General features: G+C 50.7%; 7 protein-coding genes across 7 annotated transcripts; 6 read left to right on the top strand and 1 right to left on the bottom strand.

Annotated features, from left to right (window-relative positions):
* Window positions 1-11: 11 nt before the first annotated feature.
* Window positions 12-1,985, bottom strand: HETIRDRAFT_384706 (uncharacterized protein; the record flags this gene model as incomplete). Its single annotated transcript, XM_009548536.1, has 8 exons — window positions 12-363; window positions 435-483; window positions 538-783; window positions 848-1,423; window positions 1,474-1,497; window positions 1,557-1,602; window positions 1,660-1,695; window positions 1,766-1,985. 8 exons carry the CDS (start codon window positions 1,983-1,985, stop codon window positions 55-57), a joined length of 1,506 nt encoding a protein of 501 aa, XP_009546831.1. The 3' UTR covers window positions 12-54.
* A 527-nt stretch (window positions 1,986-2,512) lies between these two features.
* Window positions 2,513-4,705, top strand: HETIRDRAFT_61201 (major facilitator superfamily; the record flags this gene model as incomplete). The annotated part of the gene is made up of 8 exons (XM_009547564.1): window positions 2,513-2,792; window positions 2,854-2,889; window positions 2,973-3,018; window positions 3,084-3,107; window positions 3,167-3,736; window positions 3,791-4,036; window positions 4,101-4,149; window positions 4,200-4,705. 8 exons carry the CDS (start codon window positions 2,513-2,515, stop codon window positions 4,527-4,529), a joined length of 1,581 nt encoding a protein of 526 aa, XP_009545859.1. The 3' UTR covers window positions 4,530-4,705.
* Window positions 4,706-5,287: 582 nt separating this feature from the next.
* HETIRDRAFT_418221 (uncharacterized protein) lies at window positions 5,288-6,677 on the top strand (the record flags this gene model as incomplete). Its single annotated transcript, XM_009548535.1, has 3 exons — window positions 5,288-5,555; window positions 5,633-6,042; window positions 6,099-6,677. 3 exons carry the CDS (start codon window positions 5,288-5,290, stop codon window positions 6,675-6,677), a joined length of 1,257 nt encoding a protein of 418 aa, XP_009546830.1.
* Window positions 6,678-7,966: 1,289 nt separating this feature from the next.
* HETIRDRAFT_168757 (uncharacterized protein) lies at window positions 7,967-8,802 on the top strand (the record flags this gene model as incomplete). The annotated part of the gene is made up of 2 exons (XM_009548534.1): window positions 7,967-8,128; window positions 8,182-8,802. 2 exons carry the CDS (start codon window positions 7,967-7,969, stop codon window positions 8,800-8,802), a joined length of 783 nt encoding a protein of 260 aa, XP_009546829.1.
* Window positions 8,803-9,248: 446 nt separating this feature from the next.
* Window positions 9,249-10,658, top strand: HETIRDRAFT_46393 (uncharacterized protein; the record flags this gene model as incomplete). The annotated part of the gene is made up of 4 exons (XM_009547526.1): window positions 9,249-9,519; window positions 9,574-9,992; window positions 10,035-10,194; window positions 10,237-10,658. The coding sequence occupies 4 exons, from the start codon at window positions 9,249-9,251 to the stop codon at window positions 10,656-10,658; spliced, it is 1,272 nt and encodes a 423-aa protein (XP_009545821.1).
* Window positions 10,659-11,256: 598 nt separating this feature from the next.
* On the top strand, window positions 11,257-12,747 carry HETIRDRAFT_318940 (uncharacterized protein; the record flags this gene model as incomplete). The annotated part of the gene is made up of 2 exons (XM_009548533.1): window positions 11,257-11,608; window positions 11,663-12,747. 2 exons carry the CDS (start codon window positions 11,257-11,259, stop codon window positions 12,745-12,747), a joined length of 1,437 nt encoding a protein of 478 aa, XP_009546828.1.
* A 2,787-nt stretch (window positions 12,748-15,534) lies between these two features.
* HETIRDRAFT_154668 (putative peptidase T1A, proteasome beta-subunit) lies at window positions 15,535-16,863 on the top strand. Its single transcript, XM_009548532.1, has 6 exons — window positions 15,535-15,736; window positions 15,787-15,868; window positions 15,919-16,048; window positions 16,110-16,216; window positions 16,341-16,460; window positions 16,520-16,863. Exons 1-6 carry the CDS (start codon window positions 15,561-15,563, stop codon window positions 16,664-16,666), a joined length of 762 nt encoding a protein of 253 aa, XP_009546827.1. The 5' UTR covers window positions 15,535-15,560; the 3' UTR covers window positions 16,667-16,863.
* The last annotated feature ends 276 nt before the right edge of the window (window positions 16,864-17,139 follow it).

Genomic DNA, 17,139 nt, shown 5'->3' with positions numbered 1-17,139 from the left:
TCCGAATGTTTCCAGGAGAATGGGTCTCATCATGGAACGGAATGGTGTATTCTATCACACTATCTCAGTCTTACGCGAGTGTGAAACTCCGTCAGATGGATCCTTCTCTCCAAGCTTGTTACCCTCGTTTTCCTTCTTGCTCTCTATTGACTCTTCTGTAACCGGCAGATGTGACTCCTTCCGCCATGCTGTCCCGCCCTCGTATCCGAACCAGGTATACTGCTTGCAATGCGGTCCACGGACGACCAAGATCAGCAGTTGCAAACCAGTCCAGGCTAGGGAAAGACCTGCGGCTGCACGCCAGCCGTGTTCATTGAACACCTTTGTGCCAACAGCGGTTCCCATGATCTGACCGAGGAAAATCTATGCGCGCGAGATTGTCACGGTTCAAATGAGAATGAGGAGTGTCAGGGCCAGCTACGGCGGGTACGCACAGCGACGAGAAGAACGCCATTAAGTCGTGCTGTAGCGTTGGATGATATTCTGAGGGGAAGTGTCTCAAGGTTGCGCTGATCCTAATATGAGATCGGCTCTTACCTATATACTGATGTCGTCAACGATACTTGCTGCATCTGACGGAATACATCTAGCCCCAAACAAACTACGATGACCGCCCCAACATTCAGTCCTACAGCGCCAGTGTTTATGGACTGGACTCCAAGCAGGCATATCGTAGATATGAGCGAGGCGTACCACGGGACCAAGCGGTCTATCACACGTCCGAGTATTGGACTCATCAGCACACCTGCCATACCTACCAGGCCAAACAATCCAATAACCAACCTTGACGACATATCAGTCCCCGGATACATGAAAATAAAGGGATGGAGATACAGAAGCCGCTCACGTCGAGTAGTTGTACGGGGCTTCCCCCAAGAGAAATGTGAGCGTGACCCAGAAATTTGTGAAGCACGCCATCGATGCCATGTTGATCAGACACGCCTGGATAAGCACAGGCTCTGTGACCGCCAAATTTGCCATCGACCAGAGGATACTCCAATACGTGAGCTCCTCGCCGACATTCTTCGCAGGGTAGTCCGGCAGCACGGCCCACAGCGCTACAAGCACGACATACTGCACGCCGATCGCCATATAGTATACGACGCGCCACGATGCAAACTGCGCAATGATACCAGCGATAACGCGCGCGATCAGAATGCCGAGAAGCAGACCGGACATAACGATGGATATAGCAGTCGCGCGTTTTTCAGGCGGGGCGAGGTCGGCAGCGAGTGGCATGAGAATCTGGGGTGCGACGCTGAAAACGCCGATAAGGAAGGAGAGGGCTTCAAAGGCGACCAAGGACTGTGTGAGAGCGAGCCCGATGGTAAGAGTCGATGAAATGAATACAACGACTAGCAGGAGCGAGCGGCGCCGGACGAGGTCACCCAACGGAGATATGAGCAAAAGACCGCCGGCATAACTGAACAAAGTTAGTAAAGGCTATGTGCAGATGTGACGCTCGGCGCGCACCCTGCTTGAACCAATGTTGGGATTCTGAAAATTGGAAGCTTATCAGTGACTGCGAAGCCTCTAGGGATTGCAGTCGATCTTACCTCGATACTTCATCGAAAGATGCATTGAAGGAGTCAGCCAACTGGACTGTTGATTCAGTGTAAGCGTTTTGACACATGACTTGTTGATGAGGGGACAATTTACTCAGGATTGGTTGGCAATAATACAGATTCGTGACGACTGTTCATTGGCACAAGGTGAGGTCAAAACGATGTCGTTCAAGCACAATATCGAATGGAAGGAAGCTCACTGAAAGTACCCGCGATGCCCAAAACAATGTTTAACGCAAGCCCGAAATGTATTGGATTGTCGGGATCCCAGCGAAGTCTCTTTGGAATCGGTATAAATCCAAGGTCCCATGATTGCAACTCAATTAGGTTTTTAGCATCGCCTCCTAGAATGTCTCTATTATTAGACAGAGTATCTGCAGACGCTCTCCCAGGTGGAGTGTCGTCAACAATCTGAACCATGAAACGGACGTCAGAGTAACAGGTGAGGTGGGTTCGCTGCTACGGCCCGCGCTTTTATACCAGCTTAGAGCCCTATAATTATATCATGACGCATTTGGAAGAAGATATCTGGGAGAAAAGGGCTCATGAGGGTTGCTCTGTCAGAGATGCCGACGGCAAGCGATTGGGTTACTAACTGGTTACTAAATTTGGCTCCGGAGCGTTGAGGTGGATCGCGGCGGTGGGTCTGAAGTCATGATATCATTCCACAAGCCAGTTCGAAGAATTTCTGTGATTCACGGATGGCAGAAGGATCAAAAGCATGCATATCACATCCTTCGGCATGATACATGAGCTTATCGTTGCAAAATTTGAGATCCTGTCATTTGTACGGAAGAGACATCCGTGAGTAAAACATACCACATTTGGATTGCTCCCTTGTGGGCGTCCCGGATGTCGCTACTGTGACCAATGATGATGTCGGTGGCTTGCCGCCATAAAAATGAACGACATCCCAGTTGTATCCACCTTGTCCCGCTGCTCCAGCCATGGCAGAGGAACGACAGATCAATGGCCCGCTCTCTGCCTCACCGACCACTGCAGCTACCGACTCGTTTTCTGTGGATCCTACCGCTTCCCCCAACGTCACTGACAGCTCGTATATCCATGAGGCGAAATCTGAAGAGAACAAAGACTCATCTAGACGATCAGAGCGTAGAAGGGACTTTGGTCTGGTGCCAATCCCAAAAAGCCTCAGATACAACAGTGAGAAGCCAGCGCATTTTGGACTATTGATGAACATTGTCTTCGGACTCGCAAGCACATTCGGTGCGTGTTCTCCCCATATCTGTGGGTAGCCGTCAACGGAGTTCATTCCCGATCTCTGCAGTCGTGGCAAACCTGTACTATTGCCAGCCGCTACTGAGTGAGTCCCATGTACCGGCTATAAGTCATAATATTTGAGCGGCGAACGTATGCAAGACATTGTCTGAACCTACCCTCCTTCAGTTCAATTCTCCATCTCGTTCGATGTCAGTTATGATGAAGTATCTAGGTGAGCTTCCGTTACATCATGGGAACTCATCCCCATGTCACTCTTTGTTCTCACATCTTGAATAGAATTCCTACGCTAGTTCAAGCCGGGTGAGTTATCCTACGGATCAGAGCTTCCTGGGACCACAGTGGGCTAAATGAGCCAATAGATATGCTACGGGTCTTTTGCTCATCACACCGCTAGGCGACCTCGTTCGCCGACGCCCACTCCTTCTTCTCACCATAATCCTCGCCATCGCCGTCACTATCGGTCTTTCCATCACACGATCCCTTGCTGTTTTTGAAGCACTTTGCTACCTTGTCGGCGCCTTTTCCGTGGCCCCTCAAATCCTGATTCCTCTTGCAGCCGATCTTGCTCCCCCAGATCGTCGTGCGTCATCCATCTCTATCGTCCTCTCCGGCCTCCTCTTCGGTGTCCTTATCGCTCGCGTTATTGCTGGCGTCATTGCGCAATTCGTCACATGGCGTGTCGTCTATTACTTGGCTATCGGGGCACAGGTCGCGGTACTGATAGCGTTGTGGGCGGTGTTGCCGGACTACCCTCCGAAAAATAAAGGCATCACCTATATTGGGATCCTGCTTTCAATGGCAAAGTTGGCGGTGACGGAGCCACAATTGATCCAAGCTTGTTTGATCAGTCTAGCGTCCAGCGCTTGCTTCACGAACTTTTGGGTCACGCTCACGTTCCTCCTCGGTGGGCCTCCATACCACTACTCTACGTGCGTATTGTTCTATACGAAATAATCCAAGTTTAGGGCTGATATTTTTCGCAGACTTGTTATTGGTTTGTTCGGCCTGGTTGGCATGTTCGGGGTCATGATGAGTCCGCTCGTCGGTCGTACGATCGACAAGCTGATTCCGTGGTACGCAACGCTGTTCGCGACAGGTTGCTTGCTCGTTATGCAAGGGGTTTACACGGCTGCTGCTGGACTCAATATTTCCGCTGTGATCATCGTGTGCTTGGGGATCGATGTAGGGAGGCAGATGCAGCAAGTGTCGCTCACGACGGCAGTGTATGGGTGCGTTGATCACCTCTGAACTTGTCAGCAAATAGGGCGCGTCTGATTTCATGGGTCTATTCAGAATATCCGAATTGATGCGCGCTCGACTCAATGCCGTGCTGATTCTTTCGGTAAGTTGCGTTTTTAGTTTCACTAATTCGGATATATAACGTGTGGACAGCTCTTCATCGGTCAAGTCATGGGCACGGCTGTTGGAACGAAGGTGTTCATTGAACACGGGTGGCGGGCTTCAGCTGCATTATCTCTCGGCTGGACAGGTTGGCAGATGATCATTCTCCTTCTGCGTGGGCCGCATTGTCAGCGGTACACCTGGTTCGGCTATCAAGGAGGAACAGAGTGGAGGAAGGACGTAGTGATGGAGGGTGCACGACAGGCGGCAGAGGAAGAGGGAAGAAAGGATACCGAGCAAGGGGATGCGGAGAAAGGAGACGAGGGTCCTCGATCGAGTAATCTCAGCGATGAGAAGAGAGTCACTCCAGAAACGGTATGATAATACCTCCTCAGTGGTTTCCCCCGCGTGGAAGTGAAGGGCGGCTAGGCTTGCATCTTTCTCTGCGCATTCATCCATCTGCATATCAAACCGAGGGTCAAAGTTGAACTTTGTTCACGAGTCTCACTATCTTGTTGTATCTTCCTCCGCAGGCAGAACTTTGACTAGAAAAGCTCCTTCATTCAGAACATTCTTCAACTCTCTACATGTCATGTGAAGTCGTACACCAATTGTAACGCACAGCAAGTCAGCGCCCAGGCCTGCGCACAAACTGAATGAGGAAGTTTCACCTTCTATGAGACTCCGATCAGACATTGTATATATGGACGAGCTTCCTTGTCTATGGACTATGCAGCTGCGCACGGTGAGCCTTACGATTATTCCCTCAGATCACTCGCACTAAGTCATGGAGTGTCTCCGTCCCAGAACTGCCCATTGATCGCCATTTTAGGCCACGATCGACCCCAATCAGCTGTCTTTATCTGTCCATTTCTTACAGCAACAGGACCCCATGAACTTTCTCCGCAGCGCGTGATTGCGGTATATGGGTCCATCATTTGCATTGTTAACGAGTTGACATGCTTCCACTCGCGCAGGTATGACGCTGCGAAGATCACGCGCTTTTTTCCATCCCGGGGAGCTGAGCGCTCCGGCAGCAGCTGTGCAGTGAGAAATTTCCTGCGTCGCAGGACGAGACGACGTTCGGAGACTGATATAACCTGGGATGTCGAGCGGTAGTCTCATCGCTCCTCTCAAACATGTCTTCTGACGATGCAAATGCTCCTCATGTTCGCAGTCGTGGCCCACGTCACGCTGCGGCTCCTGGCGCACGCTTCTACAGACCTCGGTTTCATGGACGCGATGTCAAAGCTGGATTATACTTCGAGGATCCAGTTGCAACTATTCTAGTACCGTCCCTAGAGGGAGCACCCAGTACTACGAAGCAAGAGGTCGATGTCAAAAATGTGGAGTATGTCGCGTCGTATAACTGGACGAATGCTTCGAAGGCTACCATGATTGTTCCAGGTACGATATCGTCGTTGTTGTCTTATCAGTCTCTTTCTGGTATGTTTGACACTATACCTACACCAACCTGTGCATAGGTTCTCCTCCGGTCTGGAGTGAGCCATCAGAAGCGCTCACACTGTCCCCAGATGAAGGCTATCGTTACGTCGATCAAGATGCTTTTAGGATGAAGGCAAATCCACTCCTCCCAATCATGGTGGCCGCCGATGTCGTGGGAAAGAAAATCGACTGGCGGGACATCGACTTCATCGGCGATCGAACTTCACTGCTCACGCTCCTTGGGTGGATCCAGGGCGAAGACCATCCAAAGTATTTCAGGATAGACATGGAGTTGGCTGGGGACCACACGATCATGCTGAACAGATGGGAGTCGAGGGATAAGCAGAAAATGAGTGGCAAGACCTATGGCTTCCACTTCGAACGTGCTACCACGAGGCCAATGGTCCAATGCGAAGACAGCGCAGCCCATCTCCGTGTGGTTCGATATGTAAGCTCCCTTTCAGTGTTCTTCGCCTTAAACTGTTAAAGAATCTTTCTTTTCAGGCTTTCTGCGGATTCAAAATTATGGTGCGCTTTGAGGTGGATGCTTGTCTCCCGTCTGCGTCGAAGACCGCAAAACCTTCTTCTGTGGAGGGGCTAGCCGACGCGATCGCGGACCTCACGACAAAGGAGACCCAGTCAGGGATGAAGAGTCCATCGGCACTCATTGAAGTCATCCACGGCGGCATTGAAACATCGCAGGGCGCTCTCGTAGAACTGACTTCGCGGTCCCAGAAGACAATGCAGAGAATCAACTGGATGAAGCTCTTTTCCCAGCTCTACCTCAGTGGCACCCCTCATCTGTTCATCGGCGTTCACAGTGGCGGTGTATTTGAACAGACCATCAATAAGCACAGTCTAAACGATACGGAGATGACTTCGCACAAAAAGAATGCTGAGGAAAGTTTGCGGAAGCTGGGGTCACTTCTGGAAACCATAAAAGGTGTGGTTCTCGAACATGGAAAACAAGGACGCCTGAGCTTGGTAGGCATGGCCAAAGACGTGAAAATTTATAAACGAAAAAGTAAGGACAGTTGTCTTCCAGCGGAGGTGATGAAGCGATTTCAGGTAGAGCAAAAATGATTCTTCACTCCTGGGTATTCTACGAAGTGTTTCACAATCTGCATAGCATTGTACCAACTTCAATACTCATTTCTCACCCTGAGCTCCACGTACTACGTGCCAGAGTCGATACCCAAACGTGAAACCAAAAAGGAGTGATTTTTGACCCGAGTCGCTCAGATTCGCAGCCAATATCCCGAAATGTATATTTCATATTTCTGCACATGCAAGCTCTACCGCCAACGACTCATCAACGCTGGCGATGTGTAACATCAGAATCCTGCCTATCCATGCGAAAGGCCGGCTTATCCGCTTATCACCCTTTCAGTGACTGTGCAGGATCACTCAAGATGGAACGCCGGGTTGGAGTTTCGGCGGCTATCTCAATCCCGTCTCCAACAGGCTCAAAGTGCTCAATTGAACCCCACAACTAGCAGAAAATGCAGCCAGATGACATGAAGTAGGCTATCCGCTACCACCTGCATATTTCATCTCATTAATTTTCCTCATGATTGTAGGACATTCTCGGCAGCATCTGCTAGGCTCGAGCGACCGCCTCTCGTCACTACCTGAAGATGAGCAGCCTTGGATTGAGACTAGACGTTCTGGTGCCATTATGGAATACATGACGCAAAGTCGAAGCCTTTACAGACTCCTGCGCGCATAGGCTAACAATAGACATCGTGACGCTGTGACGCAGCGCTATACTGATATAGGTATGGTGTAGCAGGACCGTAAGTGCCAAATTCCAGCTCTCCAACTCCAGACTATGGCTTACTCTCATCCCCGTTCAAGATTTTCTTGGAAATCCGCAAGAAACACGTCTTCTCATGGTCTTCCTTCAGATTGTGATATCAAGGATGGATTGAGATGCTCCATCAACGACCTATCCATCCCTTCTGCCTCGAACCAGAGATCAACAGCGATTGTGTCTACGGCTGTGGAACATACCGAGTATTTGGGATCTTACAACTGGACAGACGCCGAGGCTGCTGAGATGATAGTTCCTGGTAGAACCATTCTATATATGTATCACTTAAATCACTTACAGTTATGTTTGCTTTACAAAGGCTCGGCACCAGAGTGGATTAATCGCTCGCTCCCCATCCAAATGAAGGCAGATAAAGGCACGTACTACGTAGATCAAAACGCCTTCAAAAGTCCCACATCCGTCCTATTGCCGCTATTTCGCTCAGTAGACGTACTCAACAAGGAGGTCGATTGCAATCGATTTTGTGACTGATCGAAATGGGCTGAGAAAACTTTTGAGGTAGATAAACGGCATTGACGTCAAGGGCTTCAGGATCGACATGGAGCTTGCTGGGGAGCAGACCGTCTTGTTCAGCAGATGGGAATTTCGGAATGGGGAGAATCTGCTGGGTAGAACATATGGGCTTCATTTCGAGGAGGCTATGACGTCTGTTGTTCCTGGGTGCGAGAGGAGCACCAGTCACCACCGAATCGTCAAATATGTACGTATTTGGTTTTCTTTGTCCATGAATTTCGTATCTTACCTTCTCTCCAGGACTTCTTTGGCTTGAAGTTGGTGGTCCGATGTGAGGTCGATGCTTGCCTTCTGTCCGTAACTCCGAATAGAGGGACTTCGCCAGTAACACAATCTTCGGACCCAGATGATTTGACTGAGGCCTTGGCTGGCCTCAATATCACAACCAACCCTCCCGCAACTCCGGCAGGTGTATTGTCTTCACCGTCCATGGCATTTTTAGAAGGCTCCCTTCCGCTTCGCATTATTCGTGCGGGCGCTGCACAACTTCAAGAATCCATCATCGAGCTCACCACGCGCTCCGAAGACTATACTCAAAATCTCGATTGGGCCGAAGTATTTCCACAGCTTTATTTATCACAAACGCCTCATCTATATGTTGGAGTCCACTCTGTAGGCAGGTTCTTCGATGTACGGAAGCAGAGCTTAGATAGTCTAGAGATGATCTCCCAAAGAGAGAAGGCCGAAACGAGTCTCAGGAAATTGGGGAATGCGCTGCGGATGATTCAGAAGATTGTGGTGAAGCATGGAAGAGCGGGCAGGCTCAGTCTGGTGTGTGAGAAGGGGACGCTGCGGGCCTATGAACGCGTTAGCACGCAGAGCTGTCTACCGGCGGAGGTGATACAGCGGTTCGAGAAGTAAAGGACAGTGCGTCGCGCGGAGCGAACCTTTCATACGGTGTACGAGTAGTCTCCAGTGAGTGCCGTTTTGTACGTACTGGAGAGCTTTTCCCAGATGACTGCGCAGGATTGCGCATGATCAAACGCAGACCGACCAACTTTGGATTGAAGTTTCGGCAGCCATCTCAACATTGTCACTTTACGATAGGCTCGTCTCTACTTCTTGAACATTCTATTTTATTGGATGGCCTCAAGTGTTTTGTGGATTCAACGAACTTGATATTTGCTACTGTTCCGCAGCTAGTCGATGTTCTGCTTTCCAGCATCATCGGTCACCACGTCACGTCATCAAAGCCTTGATAGGTCCCTGCGCGCAGAACCTCCCAAAACGACTCTGCAAACGCGACACCACACTTGTGTGATACAAAAGCTGGAACGCAAAGATCCAGCCGCACATCTCCACACATCATGGCTTACTCTTATCCCCACTCAAGGTCCTCTCGCGATCCGCGACAGTCATCCTGGCACTTCCGACGAGATACGACTTTGGATGGACTTCCCCCAGATCGCGATATCAAGGACGGCTTGAACAAGTCTAATCCTGTCGACACTTTGTCCATCCATTCTGCCATCAATCAGAGATCAACTACAACTTCATCCACGGATTTAGAACACCTCGAATATATAGGATCTTACAACTGGACAAATGCATCTGACGCTGCCGAGATCATAGTTCCAGGTAAGATCTTTTTGACATACTCATCACTCGTCTCACCATCTTCCGACACAAAAGGCTCAGCACCAGAGTGGACTGATCGCTCGCTCCCTATCAAGCTGAGTCCGGACAGGGGTGTGCGTTTCTCGCATCAGAATGGCTTCAAAAGCCCTTCGTCTATCCTGTTGCCACTATTTAAATCGGTAGACGTGCTCAACAAGGAGGTCGATTGGCCATCCGTCGATTTTGTTACTGACCGGAGCGGGCTACGAAAGATCATGAGGTGGGTCAGTGCGGGTGACGTCTGGGATTTCAGGATCGATATGGAGCTTGCCGGGAAGCAGACCGTTTTGTTCAATAGGTGGGATGCCCGAACGAGGGAAATTATGCCAGGGTATACATATGGGTTTAATTTCGAGAAGGCCATGACTGTCGCTGTTCCTGGGTGCGAGAAGGGCACCGGCCACCATCGGATAGTCAAATATGCACGTGCTCACGTTTTGTGGGGTCGGTGACGTTCGTGACTTACCTGCTTTCAGGACTTCTGTGGCTTGAAGTTGGTGGTCCGATTTGAGGTCGATGCATGCCTCCCATCTGCAACTCCGAAGAGAAGCGCTTTTCCAGTAAAGCAATCCTCAAATCCAGATGACTTGGCCGACATCTTGGCTGGCATCAATATCACACCTCAAGATCCCGCAAGTCCGTCAGTTCCATCGTCCTCGTCTTACACGGCATCCGAAGCAGGTTCATCCTCCCAACTTCGCATCCTCCGCGCAGGCGTCGAACAGCCGCAAGCATCCATCATCGAACTCACCACGCGCTCCGAGAATAGGATTAACCAGCTTGTTTGGACCGAAATATTTCCACAGCTCTATTTGTCGCAAACACTGCATTTCTATGTCGGCATCCACTCTCGGGGGAGGTTCTATGAAATCCGAAAGCAGAGATTGGATAGCTTGGAGATGGTCTCGCAAAGGGAACAGGCCGAAACAAGTTTTAAAAAGCTGGGGATGGCATTACGAATGATTCAAAAACTCGTCATCAAGCATGGACAAGCAGCAAGACTGAGCCTAGTGTGTGAGAGGGGGAAGCTGATGGTCTACGAACGCGTTAGCACGCAGAGCTGTCTACCGGCGGAGGTGATGCGGCGGTTTGAGAAGTAAAGGACAGTGCATCGCACAGGGCGAATTTTCTAATACCTGCAGAGTGTGTGCAGTTTCACGTGAGTGTCGTTTTGTACGACTAGTTATTGGAGAGCTCCTCGGGCAGAAAAGAACCCATCCGCTGTTTGTCTCTCAGGTAACTGCACAAGATTGCGCAGGATGGAGGATTGCGCAGGATCGAGGGTTGCGCAGGAGCAAGGATTGCGCAGGATCAAGGATTGCGCAGGAGCAAGGATTGCGCAGGATCAAGGATTGCGCAGGATCAAGGATTGCTCAGGAGCAAGGATTGCGCAGGATCAAGGATTGCGCAGGATCGGACGCAGACCAACCGACTTTGGATTGAAGTTTAGGCGGCCATCTCTATTTTGCCACCTTGCGACAGGCTCGTCTCTGCCGCTTAACCATTTTTTAAATCGAACCCTCTTCTGATCGCATGGTATCCTCCTAAGCTGCAAGACGTAGGCGGGTTCTGGTTGAAGCCGAAAAGCTTATCTCATTAGATGTCCTCATGCCTATTGTGGACTCAACGAGCTTGTTTAGGTTGGCCACTTCCGCAGCGGCTGCCTCATAGAATATCGATGTTCTACTTTCCAACAGTATGGTCCCCACGTCATATCTTTCCAAGGCCCTGCGCGCAGAGCCTCGCATAATAATAACCGTGAACGTGACACCACATAAGTGTGGTACAAAAGCTGAAATGCGAAGATTCAGTCGCACATCTCCAAATCCCATGGCTTACTCTCATCCCCTCATTGCTTCGGATGGACTCCCTGCAGAGCGCGATATCATGGAAGGCTTGAAAAAGTCTCATCCTGTCGACACTTTGTCCATCCATCCTGTGACTAATGAGAGACCGACTGCAACTACGTCCACAGCTGTGCGAAACCTCGAATATATAGGATCTTACAACTGGACAAATGCATCTGACGCTGCCGAGATCATAGTTCCAGGTAAGATCTTTTTGACATACTCATCACTCGTCTCACCATCTTCCGACACAAAAGGCTCAGCACCAGAGTGGACTGATCGCTCGCTCCCTATCAAGCTGAGTCCGGACAGGGGTGTGCGTTTCTCGCATCAGAATGGCTTCAAAAGCCCTTCGTCTATCCTGTTGCCACTATTTAAATCGGTAGACGTGCTCAACAAGGAGGTCGACTGGCCATCTGTAGATTTTGTTGTTGACCGAAGTGGACTGAGAAAGATAATGAGGTGGATCAGTGTCGACGACGTCAAGGATTTCAGGATCGATATGGAGCTCGCTGGGAAGCAGACCGTTTTGCTTAATAGATGGGAGGCCCGAACGAGGGAAATTATGCCAGGGTATACATATGGGTTTAATTTCGAGAAGGCCATGACTGCCGCTGTTCCTGGGTGCGAGAAGGCCACTAGCCATCATCGGATAGTTAAATATGCATGTGCTCACTTTTCGTGGAGTCAAGATGTCCATGGCTTACCTCCCTTGCAGGACTTCTGTGGCTTGAAGTTGGTGGTCCGATTTGAGGTCGATGCATGCCTCCCACCCGCAACTCCGAAGAGAAGCGCCTCCCGAGCAAATATGTCCTCAAACCCAGAGGATTTGGCTGATGCCTTGGTCGGCCTCAAGATTACACCCAGCAAACCCGTAACTCCGTCGGTTGCATCACGCTCGTCTCCCGCCGCATCCGAAGCAGGGTCATCCTTACAACTTCGCATTCTTCGTGCGGGCGTTGAACAGCCGCAATCATCGATCATAGAACTCACAACACGCTCTGAGAAAACGATTCACAATGTCAATTCGACTGACCAATTCCTACAACTTTATTTATCACAAACACCCCATTTATACGTTGGCGTTCATTTTAAGGGAAGGTTCTTCGACGTTAGGAAGCAGGGGCTAGAGAGTTCAGAGTTAGTCTCCCAGAGAGAAAAGGCGGAATCGAGTTTGAGGCAGTTGGGAAACACGCTGCGGATGATTCAGAAGATCGTAGTAAAGCATGGAAGAACAGGCAGGCTTAGTCTGGTGTGTGAGAAGGGGACGCTGCGGGTTTACGAACGTGTTAGCACACAGAGCTGTCTACCGGCGGAGGTGATGCAGCGGTTTGAGACGTAAAAGGAACTGTGTCGCGCGGTGCGATGATATTTCTACCTCGAATGTATGATTAGTTCCACGTGAGTGTTGTTGTGTATGATTAGGTACTGGAGAGCACGCACAAAGCCAAAGTTCTGTAATCGAGCGCTCGAATCCATACGCCCATCGTGGTGAGTGTCCCATGATGACGAAGCAAGGTCAGGCCACTCGCTGTGGAGTAAACCACAGAAGTCCTTCTCTCGATCCATGCTGTTACGACGAGCTGTCCCTCAATACGTATAGCAAAAATAGACCCATGCGTGAGGCCCAAGAGCGAGGCATGATGAAACGCAGTCTAACATGGTTCGAGCTCATTCGGTGCAAGTGTTTACACCTTGGCGTTCACACTGCGTGTGAGCGCGATTGGGAAGCGGGTGGCGAGCGGGGATTGATCGTACGTACAGTGTCCCAACCATGATCAAATCCTGATGGTCGCGACTCAAGCACTTAGATGGGGAAATGGACGCACGAGAGACGAGGGACGACCCGGCACTAAAAGGCACAGATTCGGCACGACCATTCTGCGAAGCGTCCCACATCGCGAGGCGTGGAAGACGTCGAAGGCTCCGGGGATGACAGCACGCAGCCGAGATGCTGAGTGATGGTGTAATCTAGGCGCGTCGCATCTGTACGCGAGCCAAAGTGGGCGGAGTAGTCTCGGGACACAACGTACAGGGTCCCACTGCTTGAGGAAGCGGGCCATCCAAGTTGGTGTGTGAGCATCCCCATGAGTGCCGGCGAAAGCAGAATCAGGATATGCGTATCACATAGGGGCCACAGAAGGCGGCGCGAAGCTATTGAAGTCGATGATGCGACCGTATCACAGTGAGGATAAAAACAGGCCAAATCTTTGAATGAAAGATAAAAACAGGGAATGTCACGCGATCGTGCACCATGTCTGACCGTGAGGATGAAGAGGTATGTTTACGTGCCAAGCCTGACGAGACTGTGTATTCAGAGGCCACGCCTAGTCAATGTGTGCCGCAATCTCAAAATAACACTGCATTGGATCTAGCGCACATATCGGGATGCTCGAACCCCGTCGCGGGGTATCAAGTAATAGATTCAGAAGCGCCACATGGCCGCCGTAGGAAATAACAGCCAGCGTTCTAGGCATTCGGGGTGTGCCAAAGGACGCGCTGTATAGCAAGCGAAGAGGGTGACGATGAGCATACGTCTATATGCATGTCGTCACCAGGCTTCGAGGTCGAGAGACAGTCTATACGCCACGGTGGGATAGAGGTTCTGGACCAAGGGTGGGGATCATGTCACTTTTCACCAAGAATAGCGAATAGATCGACAATCGAGGCATGACTGGGCGACACAGATGTTGAGGACAAAGAGATACCGCGAGCTGCCGAGGAAATAAGGGTCTTGTGAGCTGAACAACCACAGACAGATTGTAGATAATCCAACAATGGGCATGTTACGACCTCGAGGCAGACGCATGGTAAACATGTACACGCAAAGGCGGTGTTTCGGAGTGTTGCTGGAGTCTGCCACCACGAATAACGAACTAGTTCTGCACATCAATTCATCTAGATTCGTCCTGAGAGTGAGGCACTGCGCGTCGAACGGAGGATAAAGATAAGGGGGCCAGTAGCTTCTGTTCAGCAAGGCACGGCGCCAATTGGATGCAGAGTCCCGAAATAGGAAACGGAAACGGAGGATGGAAGAACGATGACGGCAACATACATTGAGGGCGTTGGGAGATGAAGCAATATTGACCAACACGCAAACGAGCGCTTCTCAGCAGTATGACGCCGATGATATGTCGAGAGAGGCGACTATAACGCGGTCCCAGCCGTTGCACGCTTTGGAAACGTGCTCCGGTTATTATATATGCTCGCGATCGTATCTTCATGCATGATCGAGAAAGAGACGCGGTAGCGCTAAAAAAAATTGCGAATGCACCGGTCCGAGGTCGGCCAGTACCTCAAAAAGCCGGCGCAGCAAAAGCGGTGAGACAGAGATAGACTTGTGAGAAAACAGGCACATCCAGCACGTTTAGACAGGAGGCCACGATGATCTCGTGCAAGCTTGTGAGAGTGCAGATACCAGTTCAGCGCGTGCCGTCCGCTAAGCCTGAGAGATATTCTCGAATTTGTAACACGTTGACCTCTGTGGGAGTGGCTGCGAGAGATATTGTACCGAGGCGGAAAAGAGCATGACTATCGCGCTATGGATGATTTTTGAGATGGTTAGAACGTGGATACGATAGATCAGACGTAACTAACGTGCGTAGAGAAGTAACGCAGGCCTACATGTGCGACATGAAAAACAGGGTATTCTCCTTCAGGAGATGGAGTTCACAGATGCCGAAGAGGTTCAAGACGGCGCAAACGCCGCGAGATAAGATCAGCCTGCAATGGGCAAATCTGCAACATCTACAGATGAGGTTCTGTTCGCTGGAAGATATGGAAGTCGCTTGAGACAGTTCGAGAGATAAGATGTGGAAGAATGGAGAGATTGCGCGTTCGCTTGGGCGCCTGAGCAATGCGGGGATTCGTCGGGAGGATTATAGAATGGACTGGGACATTCACTAAGGAGACAAGATGAACGGAATTCAGGCAAAGGCGAAGATGGTGGAGCCCAATCAGGCAGGAAACTCGGAGTATCTGATTTCAATATCCGCTCCCGCCAGCTTCCCGGTCCAGCCTCCCAGACAAGTGACGCGGCCACCTTCATCGTCCTCGTATATCTACTCCTGCCCTTTCCTCCGTCTCTCTCCACCAATTCTTGGCATACACCCTCCCCTTTGTAACCGTTCTTCTGTTGTACTTTCATCTTCGCCAATGCCCGACATGGCCTCCGTCTCACACCCCCAGCAGCGACAATTCAACCCTTATTCATCAAATGGTGGAACAATCCTCGCCATCGCAGGCGCAGACTTCACTGTCATCGCAGGAGACACCAGGCAGAGCGAGGGATACAGCATCCAGACGCGTTACGCGCCGAAAGTCTTCCGATTGTAAGTGCACGCTCGATCACAATCCCACTATGGGTTGACGCGTACTCCAGGACGGATCGTGCGGTGCTCGCGGTCAACGGCTTCGCTGCTGATGGCAACATGTTTGTCAAGAAAGTCAAACAACGCTTGGAGGTTAGTCGTGCTTTTTTATTCATCCTCTTTGGTTTCTGAGCGAACTTTAGTGGTATCGCCATGCCCATGCCAAAGACATGCCCCTTCGAGCAATCGCACGCTTGATTCAGACAATGCTCTACGCTCAGCGATTTTTCCCTTACTACGTTTACAACATTCTTGGAGGTATTGAAGACGATGGTACGTGATTCGCTACTTTTCTGGGGTACTTCTTTCTCAATCTTCGCGATACGCGTCGTAGGTACGGGGGCGGTGTACTCCTTCGATCCGGTCGGATCCTATGAGCGCGAAGCGTGTCGTGCTGCCGGAGCTGCACAATCGCTTGTACAGCCATTCCTTGACAATCAGGCGAGTGTCCATGAGTGTCGTTTCGGAGGGTTGCGGCAGCTAACGCCCGTCGCCTTGTGTCTTGCGCGCCCCGATCCTCTTCCGACTTTTTCCCGCGCCCCGCTTCCCCATTCGGGCATATCAGATTTACTTTAAGAATCAGACCGCGGCCCCCGGGACGACGCATCCTTCACATCTTCCGTTGCAAGATGTGGTATCCATCGTCATTGACTCGTTTACAAGCGCAACGGAGCGTCACATCGAAGTACGTCTATGCTTCTGTTTCGGCTCTCCGGACCAGACTGAGCCTTTACCGCCCTTCAGGTTGGTGATGGACTCGAGATGTACATTGTGCTTGCCAAGGGTCGTGGGGTGCAAGGCTTGGAAGGCGTCCTCGGCGCACAAGAGCTGAGCACAAAGACGGACGGTGAGCGGGTCTTTGTGGTGAGACGAGACCTGAAGAAAGACTAGACCCTGTAATACATGCACCTGGACCTTTAGCAATGGACATCCCATCCATCATGATATTTGTTTCATTAATGCAGCCTTTGTCGTTCGCTAGGTCGCTCGAGTACTTTTTAGACATTGGTAGTCAGAGTAGAGTACGTCACTGACAACGGAATCAGCCACGTGTCATCCACGCGATCGGACCTCGGAGGTCCAACTCCTCTTTCTTGTGCACTATGTTCGACTTGTGTTCGCCGTTCTGGGTGCTTTCTCTCTTGTAAAATTGGCTGGTGTTTGTATGGTTATGGAATGTAATTTGTTTTTTTAAACGATCTCCCATTTGTACGATCATTTTTGAACCTGTCTGAGTGAGAGGCCGAAGATGCACAATAGTACACATGTCACAGGAGTACGTCGCGCAATGGCCCTGGAATTTCGGCCCACTCCCCGCCCCGCCAGTCCAGGAGAAAAATGGAACGTCGGACGACGAGCGGGCA

This window comes from Heterobasidion irregulare, assembly GCF_000320585.1.
Source record: "Heterobasidion irregulare TC 32-1 unplaced genomic scaffold scaffold_05, whole genome shotgun sequence".
NCBI lineage: Eukaryota > Fungi > Basidiomycota > Agaricomycetes > Russulales > Bondarzewiaceae > Heterobasidion > Heterobasidion irregulare.
The sequence above is the reverse complement of the archived record's forward strand: the minus strand, read 5'-3'. Positions and strand labels throughout refer to the sequence as shown.

What these genes read in the sequence shown, in the direction of transcription:
- HETIRDRAFT_154668 (XM_009548532.1), top strand. Translation starts at nt 15,561, where the DNA reads ATGCCCGACATGGCCTCCGTCTCACACCCCCAGCAGCGACAATTCAAC. An exon ending in GCGCCGAAAGTCTTCCGATT is followed by an intron (nt 15,737 to 15,786) that starts GTAAGTGCACGC and finishes CGCGTACTCCAG; the next exon opens with GACGGATCGTGCGGTGCTCG. An exon ending in CAACGGAGCGTCACATCGAA is followed by an intron (nt 16,461 to 16,519) that starts GTACGTCTATGC and finishes ACCGCCCTTCAG; the next exon opens with GTTGGTGATGGACTCGAGAT.